General features: G+C 39.1%; 1 protein-coding gene across 1 annotated transcript in view; it reads right to left on the reverse strand.

Moving 5' to 3' along the window:
* The window catches only part of DIAPH2 (diaphanous related formin 2), a 444,699-nt gene that overhangs the window by 130,408 nt on the left and 301,507 nt on the right, over window positions 1-12,784 (reverse strand). Inside the window, exon 26 of the mRNA XM_054995941.1 lies at window positions 3,491-3,626. Within this exon, the coding sequence (XP_054851916.1) occupies window positions 3,491-3,626 (136 nt within the window). The remainder of the gene's footprint in view (window positions 1-3,490; window positions 3,627-12,784) is intronic.

The following is a 12,784-nucleotide window of genomic DNA, read 5'->3' on the forward strand; positions in this document are numbered from 1 at the left end:
ACTTCCCGCCGATACTGTGGAAGAGTATTGGCTATTGACATTTGGAGGGAAAATTGTTACCAATGACCCCGCGTCTATCTTTCCCGCTTTCTTCGTGAGCAGTGTGGTTTAGTGATAGGTGTTGTGTTGAGGACGGTCTCTTTCTCCCTCCATGAAATGCCTAGACCACTAGTTGAACGCTGAAGTCCCTCCATCACACTTTCACTCTTCCTCAGAAGCTGTCAGCTGTCAGCGAGCAACAAGTAACAAATTTGGTGTGTTGTAAAATGGACCTGTTATTGGTCAGCTGTTGTCATGTGACACAGGATATGTTTCTGCATAGATTTGTAGAAACGTTGCAACGTTTTTTTACTTTTTTTAAAAAAAAAGAGGGGAAGGTTAGTGGGTGTAGCTTGGAAAACATGATTGGCCCATCAAATTAAGTTGATTCAAAGGGTGAGAAAAAAGGGCAAGAGTGGGGAGAACATCGGATAAAGAATTCCGCATGATTAAAATCCCTAATCTGCTGCACATGGACAAATAAGTAAGGGGAAAGCAGGATGGGGAAAAAACGGACAAAACGTGCAGTGACTTCGAATCTGCTGCTAGGATTGCCTTCCCACGTGTGGAAACACAAGAAAAAATCGAGGTCATTTAGAAGCTGAAGCAGGGAAAACCATTCGTGCGGAATCACCCTATGTCTGAAAGTGACTTGAAAGAAAAAGCTTTATTTTTATCAAAACAATATCCTGATGACCTTAATGATAAGGATTTTTTGACAGAAATGCAGCATTTACCTTCAGTACATAAGGGAAATTTTAGAAATGCACAGTTAAAACCACTAGATCGGTTGAACATATTAACAGAGTACAGATTTGGTAACCTGTTTCCAAATGTTTGTGTCAGCTTATGAATTCTTTTAACAATTCCAGCAACAGTAGCTTCTACAGAGAGATCATTTAGCAAACTCAATCTGATTAAGAATTTTTAAGGTCTACAATGTCGCAAGAAAGTCTTGTGGATTTGGCCAGGCTGAGTATTGAATTAAACGTTGCCAGAACTATTAATTTTGATGCTGTCATTAGAAATTTTTCAGAAAAAAAAGGCATGGAAAACTCGTTTTTACGTAAATACAAAGCCTATTTTTAAAAAAACTTTGTTGACCTTATGCTTAAAACCATTATGGATTTTTAAAAAGATGGCTAATGGAGTAGGGAAAGGGTCCCTGAAATTTTTTTGCACCACCTCATAAAATTTCTCTCACAGTCCCTGGGGGGGCCAAAGATTAGTTTCAGGGCTTATTTGCTACCTGCATGGGCCAGATGAGGCAGCTACCTGGGCCGGCCCCTGTTGGGGTTAACGGGGCAGGCAGCCACTTCCCTCCCCCTCCCCACCCCAGTCTTTGGGAGAGAAGGAGCCTCTTGGAAGGCTCCCCCGTGGAGGCCAGTGGCGAGCTGAAGCTTGCAACCAGCTCATTTGTCCAGCCAGCTGGTCCCACAGGGGAAAGAGGGGGTTGTTCTATGAGCCCCCCTTCTTCCTGGTAAAAGGGGTTGTTCTAAGAGCCCATTGTAAGGGTTACCGGTAATATCTGTAATTCTCTCTGAACAATGAAATTGCTATAGAAATGCAAAGAATTATAATTTCACTTACAAAAAGTGCAATAATACAAAGCACCATAGCTTTGTCTTTATTTATTCCCTTATTGGACTTCTATCCCACCCCATCCCAAAGGCAGGGCCACAGATGCACTCTTTAATATCCAGAGGAGTTAGCCATGTTAGTCTGTAGTTGCAAAATAGTAGAGTCCAGTAGCACCTTTAAGACTAACCAACTGTATTGAGGAATAAGCTTTTGAGAAGCACATGCATAAGTGGGTGTCATCAAAATATTGATGGCACCCAATGCCAATGCCTCAGACAATCTAATTCAAAAGTCTTTTAATCAAATGGATTCTGGTTTTGGAAAAAGTGTGACCAAACTTGCAATTCACTGCTCACAAAGAAGATTTCTGGCTATACACAAGCAGTGCAGTGCAACACTGCACTGCTTAGAGGGAATACTGCTGCCAGATAAGGGGCAGGGAGGTGAGCAGGCCCGAATCGAGGGAGCGCTCCGGGGGGTGGCTGCTTCACACGTGCACATGTGATAATAGAGAGATCCACCACTTCTTTTCCAAGAAAAAAGCCCTGCAAGTGCCCGTTGGCCATTGCTTTCTGCGGGAGGGTTCAAAGAGGAACGCAGTAAAAGAATGAAGTGTGAAAATGCCTGCAGAACTGCAAAGAGAAAAGAAGCAGGAGGCCATGTTTTATGGCAGGCCTTGTAGGAGCTAAGCTAGGTCACAAAAAGGGCATGAGTGTGAGCACTCGCACATTTGTTCACAATTTAATAAGTAAAAGCAATTCTCTAGTTAAGCACTGGCGTTTGCTGCTCTGTACAAGATGGCTTGCAAACCCTGACTTGCCTTTGCGACTTACCACTGTGCTCTAAAAATAAGAATGGTTATAGGGATGTGTAGTGTTTTTGCTTTCAGATTCTCCTCCTCCTAATTGGTTCTGAGCGGTACTGCTACCTCAATTCACTCTAATTATATGGCTTGTTCTGGTACAAACTAATATACCTTGGCATCTTACATAAGCTTTGTCAAGAAAGAAATACTGTTATTTTTGCCAGGACTGAATCCTGTCAGATTTGCTCACTGGGTTGAAAAGACAAGCCACAGTTACACACCAAGCATTTTTTAATGTGTTTTATGATTGCAAAGGATCAAGGTTCTGCCTCACAACGGAACTGAAATGTTCACAGAAAGGAGAACAGCAGAAAGTGCAGAGTGAATTAATCTCTCATTCAGTCTAATTCATACAGGTGTAATCTCCCTCAATATATCTAACTCAAAGAGATGGAGAATAAAAAGCCCTTAATAACCTTCTGAAACTTTTCAAAGCTCAGATATTAGGGGATTCTTTCTCCCTCTTCTCGTCGTGCCCGCTGTCAAGACCACCATCATATACATCATCGTATCATTTCAACTAACACAAGCTCCAGATACACCTTTTTTTTATCATGTTGGTCAGCCTGGAATGAGGTTCACGGCTGCCCAGATTCTGCAACTCCTAAAAGGTACAGTTGAAAGAACATCCATCCAAAGGGCCTCCAAGCTGCAGAAGAAATATTTTAACTGCCACACTGTTATATTTGCAGAATCAAAATTAAAAGAGCATGAACAACGCACTTAAAACAGAGGTAAAAGCGCTTTTAAAAGCCATTGAACTATGCCAAGAAAACATCACGATAACTCAATACAAAATGCCGCAAAAGAGTCAACAACATAGAACAAATGACATTGGCAAAAGGAATATTTTAAAAAGCACAGTGAGGATGCTGGAAATGATACCTTGGGGTCTCTATCTTTAATGCAACAATTAGGCATTTGTACTTTTGACTGACAACAGGTCTCAAAATGGAGGGCTGCATCTTGTATCTATCAGTGCCACCGCAACAAATGCTACCTTACCTTTATTCATGTCAATCAGTTGTTTCTTCTTTTGTTGCCGCTCTAGCCTCTCACGCTCTGCTTTTTCTTTGGCCAGTTTGGCTCTTTTACTCTTCTCCTCCATCTCTCTCCTCTTGTTGTTTTCCCTCAGTGCCTCCTGCATTAGGAATGTGAAACACAGAATTCTTCCATTAGTTATGCACCGCAAATTGAGGAAAACTTGTTTGTGTACAAACTTGGCTTGCATTTTAGCAGCCTGGGGAAATATTCATGTGTCACCTTTGAAAGCACCAGGTGAATAACGTTTTCTAACAAAAAACAAAAAAACTAACAAAAAACCATTCTCCTACTTCTTTCTGTTTGATTAAGAATATTCACATACACACAAACCCATACAGAACAGTAAATATAAGTGTCACAGCCCCCTTGAGCATATAAAGAGTCTGGAGTGGGAGTCAAGAACAAATACATACCATTAGGGGACTAAAGCCTCACCTCCCAGGGTAATGGGAGCCACCACCAGTCCCTCTTAGCTAACCCTAAGCTTAGAGACCAAGGAACAAAATCTCCAGCCCTTACAGGTATTAAGCAAGAAGTCAGCCCTACAAGGTTGGATGTCAGCAGGCTGAGTTCTACCAAAACAATTACTTGGTAACTGTAGCCAATTTAGGCCAAGGTACTGAATTTCAATTGAAGACTCAAAGCCAAAAAAAAATCACAAAAATATAATTAATAGGAATTATTTAAAAGTGTGCAAAAGATTACAAATGTAGAAATTGTGCAAGACAGGAAAGAAAACAATAAAACTAATTATCTACCCTAAAATACTGTACAGGCTTTTGTTCCCAGAAATGCAATAATCATCTACTGTGGCATGTCTCCAGAAGAAATAACACAAAAATATGATTCAATTCATATAAGCCTTATAAAAAGAGGTAAGCACAATTTTTAATATAACAGGAATTTGGAAAGCTCTTCAAAATATGAGGTGCCCAATTAGCATTTAGTGAAAACAAAACAGAAATATTTGTTTTCTTTTGAAATGAGATGCTGTGATAATTGAACTTCTCTTCATCCAGAATCTGTCTAATTACCCCAACAGAAAATGTAACTTGAAAACATCATTTTATTTTATGAAAAAAAGGACCTCATCTTTTGGAAACCTACTTGGCAACCAGGACTACCTTCTCCTCAACATCTTTCAAAGACTTTTATATCTCTTTTTATGTCTTCCCACCCCCCTCACACAAATGACACATTAAAATATAACTTCTGGATTGTGCCAAAGGTGCCATTCAGTTCACCTGAATGTGAATTAAGAAAAATATATTGTGTAAAACAGAATTGTGCAAGAAGGGAGGTTTTATAGAGAGAACAAGGCTATTGTATAATATGATCCTTATTCCATTTTTAATCTTGCTGTTATTGCATTATCTTTTATTGTAATTCCATTTTCTGCATGTTTGATATATATCTGCATGTCTGATACCTTCTGCATTTTTTTCCAACTTTTATAATTCTAGTCCTATTGCACTGTTTATTGGATGTTGTATGATTAAATTCTTTTATATTGTGGGAGCCACTTTGAACTTCAGAAAGAGTGTCTATAAATAGGATAAGTAAATAAAAAAAATAAACAATAAGATGGAGACAGTCTTCCATCTTGCACAAGTCCCATTTTTGTTAATGAGTCAGTGCTGGAGCCTAGACTGCTCCTGCTGTACTCGGCATTTCCAATCATTGGGAGCACTTTTCATCATTTTATCTATAGCAACTTCTGCAGCTCTTTCTCCCAAGAGACACTGGCCACACTCCTTCTTGCCTTTGCAAACTTAAGGCAGGATGACTATGATTACTGTATGAAGGACTTTAACTGTTAATTGTCTGGAAATTATGGCAGTGCTGGACATAGCAGCTGGTACTGAAATTAAAAGGCACCATCCAGCCAAGACTCATATGGTAGCTAATCATAAATGGACAAATAAAAATGCAATAAATCATAATGATGAAAGTACAAAAGTACAAACAGCAGCTAAAACAAAATAACCCACTATAACAGCAATCAACACCGTCATAAAACTATTGTGGGGGGGGGGGGCGGGGAGGCTGTCGCCTTACTTAACACTGTGTATTAGACAGACAGGCATCATTAAGAAAAAAGAGTTCTCTAATGAGGGCACCACAGACAGGGCTATAATAGACACTATTATCAGTTGAAAGTGGTCATACTCTAAACAGAGCTTCCCCTAAAGATCTTAAAGCTTGGTGGTGGGGTGGGGGAGTCCTCTAGTTCTTTTCAAATTTGTTCTTATAATATGATTTTGAAATATTTCATAATGTATCTTTGTTTTTCCCTTGACTGGGATTATAACATCAAATTAATAATTCTAATGTGATAACTGGAAGGTTTAGACTAACTTTCCTCTCTTGGCTAACATTCAGTGTTAACAAATTTGGCAAGTGATATACACTGAAGGTTGTAAATAAGGCAGCAGGTACCTCAAATAGAACATTTCTGATATGGGTAACCCATGGTAACACAGCAGGGTTCTAAGTAGTAATTGTTACGTGCTGGATACAAGTCTATAAATAAATAAAACAAACTTCCTGGCGAGAAAAAAAAAATACCTTCCACACCACAGTTGGATAATTTACTCCAAAGGAAGCTTTTCATTTTAGACAGGTTGTTGATTTCTAGAATAGCTTTAAAGAAAGGTAACTCAGTGGCCTTCAATATGCTGTAATATGGTAGAACAGTTGTTGCAGGACTTCTGACAGCCATCCATATAACTGATGTCTATTTCTGATATCAAGGCTAATCCTACTCAATTGAGACTAAGACTATTGTCCTACTTTTAAAACTGTCACATGCAGAGTAGCTCTAGCTTTCAAGATTGTTCAAATGTTTGTTTTCTTCTACGCTTAGTAGCTAGCAATGATTTATTCACTCTCACATATGCTTAGGAGTACACAGGTGGGGTATGGGGTCCCCTCTCTGTGGCCTGTGTAACAGTCACATACAACTTGTAGGTTTTCCTCAATTCCCACACGTGTTTTGGATTGTAACTGTGGTGCACATGGAGAAGGGCCTGTTTCTCCAAAGGGCTGAATACCACGGGGAAGGAGGGAAGAAGATCACAACTTGGAACTGTTACACCAAATACGGGGAGGGAACCCTGGACTCAACCTGCCTACTCTGTAAAGTGTAAGTTGGCTACTTTGTCGCTCTCTCTCCTTATAATCAACCTCCTTGAACTGGTTCTGCTTCTTCTTCCATAACTCTTATTTTTTCTGACTCCAACTTTCAACTGCATGCTGAAAATGGCACAGATAAATCAATTATAAGAAACAATCGATCCCCATTCTAGCTCATATACTCTAATAATTGGCAGAGTTAATATTAACAAGCACATGTACAGAGAAGCATACACCAGACTGTTAGCTTAATCAGATAATTCCACATTTCACACACAATTAATACTGAACATTATTTACAGAGGTACTGTTTCTGCAGACTGGATAATCAAGTCAAAGAAATACAATAAAAGGGGGGAAAGGAAGAAGAAAGAGATAATTCATAGCATCCAGAAACACATTATAATTGTCAAGAAATAAGAGTGTAATCGAGGTTGATGGAAGGACCATCATTAACAAAAAGTAGCTAACTGCATACATGGAGAGGTAAGTTTGTAAAGCATTTGAGGCTCATTTGGCAGTAAATACATTTTGAATTGTAGTAGTAGTAGTAGTAGTAGTAGTAGTAACAACAAAAACAACAACAACAACATCTTAGGTCATTAAACTAACTGTGCTTATTACAAGAGCATTTATGCTATTCTCTCATTAGGCTTTGTTTGTATGACATTAAACAGTTGTCCATGCTGAAGTGAAAAGCTAGCAAAATACTGCTAGAATTCTGCGTTGTTAACAGGCTATGGCTCATAATTGTATTGCTGAGGCGCACACATTCCACACACAGAGGAATGACTGGACAGGTCTGATTCTTTCACTTGACTGAACTGGAAAGTCTATCCATGCAGGAGCTCCTTCTGTGCAGTAAAACCTGGGAAGGAGACTCAATCACTGCAAGTGCTTTTGATCCTTGCAAACTGCTGCAACGCAACCAGCATAGTTGGCTGACATGCTTAACAATTCAAGCAACTCTCTATTTGAACTTAGTGAACAGATGTCAAGGCACTTTCTTTTTACCTAGCTACAACTACCCACCCCGACTATCCTGTCATTTCACAGTTTTGTTTTTTGTAAGAACCTTTTGTTGCCTTTCATGAATGCCTCACGTCTTTGCAAATTTTCATCTCTCCAAACTGCTATAGGCTACTGTTATGTAGGAAAACTCACTTTGAGGCAAAATGGAGAGGGGAGGGGGGATGTTACAAGAGGGGCTGGCCATGTCTGCTCATTTGTCAAAGAGAGTTTGGATTGTCTTAATCCACACAACTCAGAAAGACTTATAGTTTTTTGCTGCTGCAGTGGCTGATTTGTCTATTGTCAGCCTGATACATGGCAGGGAAAGCAAAGGCATTTCCTAGAACACAAAAGAAGCAAAAACTACAGACTAGGAAGTAAGGCAATAAAAATAATGTAAGCAAACTGATTGTTCAGATAAAACAAAATCTATCACACACATGTCAAGCCATTTGCATCACCTGCCTTTTCTATCAGAAGGTAGGCAATAGTAAACGCAAATGTTAAAATGCCTTCAAGGACTTGGTCAATCTGTTCTGTAATCTAGGATTTCTTTTTTTCCCCTCATTAATTTGAATGGTGTATGAATTCTGCTCCTAGAATCTCTCTTCATGAAAAGGCTACGAAGACAAACTTACAGAGGTTGAAGGCTAATATTAGGATTCAAAATGTGCATACGAAACCAATAAAAATGCTAAGCTTTTCCTTAAAAAGAAATCCAGATCACTCTTTATCTGCTATTTCATTCAAATGATTTTTCTCTAAGGGTAAGTTGCAATGAAGATGAATGTTTTTATTAGTTTGAATGTTTATTCTTTAAAATAACTGGGCAATACCTATGTTAGACTCAAAAACAGGGCCTTCTGCGAACTGAAATTAAACATACTACTGCACTCATTCAGAAAGGCAGAGTAAACCTAAAATCTATACATAGATACCTATGTATAGATTTGCTAATAGTATTTTTGTAGCCAGCATTGTTTCCTGTTTTCCCCTTTCTGTCTGCTTTTTTTTAAAAAAAAAATCTGTTTTCCACTAATAAAATATTTTTTCAATTTTTTAAAAAAAATCTTTGGGAAAAATGGCTAATATGATTCCTTCAAAATGAGTCATCTGAGAATTTTAGCCAGACTTGAAAATTTTGAATTCTAAAGAAGTAAAATTTGGCAAAACTGATAGAAGAGATCAAATTGATAAGATTGTCAAAGGGAGCAGTCAGAAAACAGTGGCCCTTTTCACACTGCTTATCTGCTGCCGCAACGACACAAAATATCGCGCAAAAAACATGGAACCGCGTTTTCTCGCACGAGATTTGTGCGACGTCGATGTTCTGCGTTTTTTGTGCGATATTTCGCGTAGTTGTGGCAGCAGGTAAGCAGTGTGAAAAGGGCCAGTGAAAGGGAAAAATCAACCAAAAATATGAATAAAATAATACATTTTATTCTGATGCTTAAAATTAGGTGAACTATATAATACAATTATCTTCTACTACAAGGCACAATGTTCAGCTTGTTTCTGACACCACCACATGCCATTGGCTGTTTGCCAACCCAAATGGAAAAAAGAGACAGACACCAGAGTTGGGAACTAAATGGTCCATAATTATTTTTGGCAATAGCATATAACCAAACTTATGTACACAGTAAGGATCTAACTAGCAATTCAGGTCAGGCCCTAGGGTCACCCCTGGACCTCCGCCCTGACCTGTTGGGGCAAGCCCTGCTGTGAGCCATCCATACGCATGGCTGGGACCCAGCCAATAGGGCAAATGGTTCCCCCTTCCAAGCCTATAGCACCTCACTGCACAGCAGGAGGGCAGACTGCCACATGGCAGTCTGCCCTCTCAGCTGACAGCCATCAAGCAGTGATCTAACAGACCTCAATTTCCCTCCCCTGCAATGGGGATGTGCCATCTTCACACAGGGTACAATTGCACCAGACATTATAAGAAGAGGGGCAGATAAATGCACATTTACTATAACATCAAGTGCAACAGTTAGTCCATTTCCATAATGCAGATAATTGGTTTGGATACAGCCATATTTTTTGCTATATCATTCCCAAGTCCCCTTCTTTAGTACAACCTCTGTTCCTCTTTGACTTTTGACCATGGAGGTCACACACTGCCCAGCATAGCCATTTTTGAGTGGTCAAAGGGTCCCCTCTTCTTTTTCATCCATAGAAAAGTCAGCTGATCAACCCACATTTTGTCATTGCCTTTGACAAAAATATTTTCTTCGGTAAAGATGCTTTTTTTTTGTGGTAAAGACATGCATTTTTTAAAAAAATAAAGCTTGTGGATCACACATTTTAGAAAATAAATGTATGAGAGAGGCCATGCTTGATGCCTAAAGCTTCTCCTGCAGGATCACACTATAAGTAAATCAATTAAAATATACAAAGTCTTTAGCTAAACTTTCTGTTAGGACAAAGGGGTATAAAGTGTGTGTGTGTGAGGGGGAATCAACTTTGAAGCAGTTGTTAGGAAACATTGTTCATGTTGGAAAAATATGAATTAATAGAACAGTGAAGCAGGGTACAATCATTGGGTAAGAGTGAGGAGGGATTAAAATTATTAAAGAAAAGAAACTGATAGGGATGGGGTGGATTGGGAAGAGGGAAACACTTGATACCCAAAGGAGACAATATTCTTATGAGAAAGGCAGCAAATGCAAAGTACTATCTGTATTAAAAACTTACTGGCTTGCTAAATCAATGAACGGAAAAGCCTTAATGATTAAAATTAAGGAAGATCATGGCTGAGGCTGAAAACAGAAATAAACAAGCATTAGTTGTTCAAGTACTAACTAGCTGAAGTCTCCATGCTATGCTTTAAGAAAGGATTGTCTCTTTTGGTTGGGAAATGGGCAAATTATCTACTCCTGAAGGAGCCAGTTGGACAACAAGCTTCTGGTATTCTCCCCATGTGTCGATTAGGTTCACAGAAGTAAATCTCTTGTATGCAAGCAGAGCTGACTTTACAGCTTAGTTTCCCCAAGAAGAAAATAAAAAATTAATGAGTTTCTCACATACGATACATCTTGAGATTTGACAAACAGATCTTTACACACCAAAATAGTTGTGAAGAGAATCTTGGAGGTAAATTATTAAAAATAAGAAGAAAGAGACTGTCTGTAATGTGCAAATCTCCTTGGATATTAAAGATGCAGTTGGTTACAAAGCGGTCATGCACTGATAATGAAGACTGGCTGTGATCCCAAAGGCCTTCCTTTACATTTGCCTTACTACAGGGGGTGGGGGGTGGGGGGGAGTTGTCTGAAGTTGTGAGGGGGAAACTATATATATTTCCCATCATAGCTTATTAGTAGAATAAGCTGTTGATGAACAGGAAGTGAATGTACAATATACAACAGAGTAAGAATTTAAACTTTCTAACTACTTGTTCCACCTGTCTTTTGGACTAGAGGGGAAAAATAACAACTTCTCTCTCCTAATGTAACATTTTACGGAGTGAATGGCATATTGGAGTAAATGACACATTCAAATAATTTATTGTCTAATCTCAACAAACCACCACAAACTGGTATCTAAAGCAGAAGGCAGCAGGCTTTCCACTAGGTGGATGTGAAATAAGTGAACGACCATCCTTGTGCTTCATGGTGGGGGAAGAGGGAAAAAAAGAACAGCTTTGCAGCTTGTGCAGGCATATCATATTTGACATGAAAATTCTGAGAGATGACATAAAAGATTACAATTCCTGGCATGCCAGACTATTGGGGGAAGTGGTAATGAGTTTTGCTAACTGACAGGTCAACATTATAGAAGCAACAGTTTGGCTGAGTGGTGGCAGATGTCTTCAATCCACATGCTAAATATGGACTTAAAAAAAAAATCTAGCAATGCTATATCCTCAAACTTTGAACAATCCTTTGGCGAGCCATATAGCAGAAAAACATACCAGATCGGCAGTCCCCAACCTTTTTGACCATGCAGGTGCTCTTGTAATTTTGAGAAGGGGTAGTGAACACCATCTCAAAATGGCTGCCCCCAGAGGTGGAACCAAATGCAAAATGCATTTGGTATTGCTACAGGAAGTGCAGCAATGCCTCCCTTCTTGCTTTGCAAAAGAATCACAGAATGAAAAGAAAGCCTGGGGAGGGGAAAAGAAGAGTTTGGGGATTAAAAAGAAACAAAGGAAAGTCTAGAGGAGGAATAGACCATACACTGACTAAAGGAAACCTGGGCACATACCAGTCCTCCTGATTCTCCAGTGGCTGCTATTGTAGCATGGAAACCATTTTCACTTGAATGAGGGCAGTCAAAAACAAGCCCTGCCTTATAATGGCCCCATCCACTTTCTGAAAACTTTGGTTGGCAGCAGGGGAAGTACTGGAGAGAGCCAAGGCACCCACGAATACCATGTTGGGGAAGCCTAGACTAGATCGCTAACTGAAAAAGCATCCAAACAAGAGTTTATAAACAGCTCAACCTTAAACACTACCATCATCTCAATATCCTTTCAATGCACTGAATGCAAAATGATGTCATGAGTTAAATATATGTACCAAACACAAAAGCAACAAACAATAAGACTGGAGAATTGGACAGAGCACTTGAGACTCTTATAAAATAATAGCTGTATTCACTTTCCCCTGCACGTAACATTTGATGAGAGAAAACTACACTAGGAATTCTAGCTCCTTCAGTGTCAAGATTCTGAGAGAATGGGTCTTCCAGTTTAGTTTGCCGCTATTTAGTATTATTTATTTAAAAGAATAACAACAACAACAACAACAAAAACCTCTCCATGAGATGTCACACATGAAAACATCATGCCAGATCAACAGGTCAGAAGATAAAAGAATTAGTATTCCATGTTTATCAGCTTCTTTTTAAAACTTAGCCCAAAGACACATAATGATCAAAAGTAACTGCTATCGTCTACTGTGGTGACTTCACCACAAATTCTTCAGAGACAGTTTCAAGCACACTTCTATATTATCTCTAGAAAGACCTGCAGCTTCAAATACTTTGCAAGGAACACATGAGGTTTTGTCCAGTAGTGTATACCAGTCCAGCAAGTTGCCAAAATTCAAAAGAAAATTGTATTTGATGTTCTACAAGAGTCTACTGAGGACATAAAATGGC

The sequence above is a fragment of the Eublepharis macularius genome, chromosome 13 (assembly GCF_028583425.1).
Source record: "Eublepharis macularius isolate TG4126 chromosome 13, MPM_Emac_v1.0, whole genome shotgun sequence".
NCBI classification, from domain to species: domain Eukaryota; kingdom Metazoa; phylum Chordata; class Lepidosauria; order Squamata; family Eublepharidae; genus Eublepharis; species Eublepharis macularius.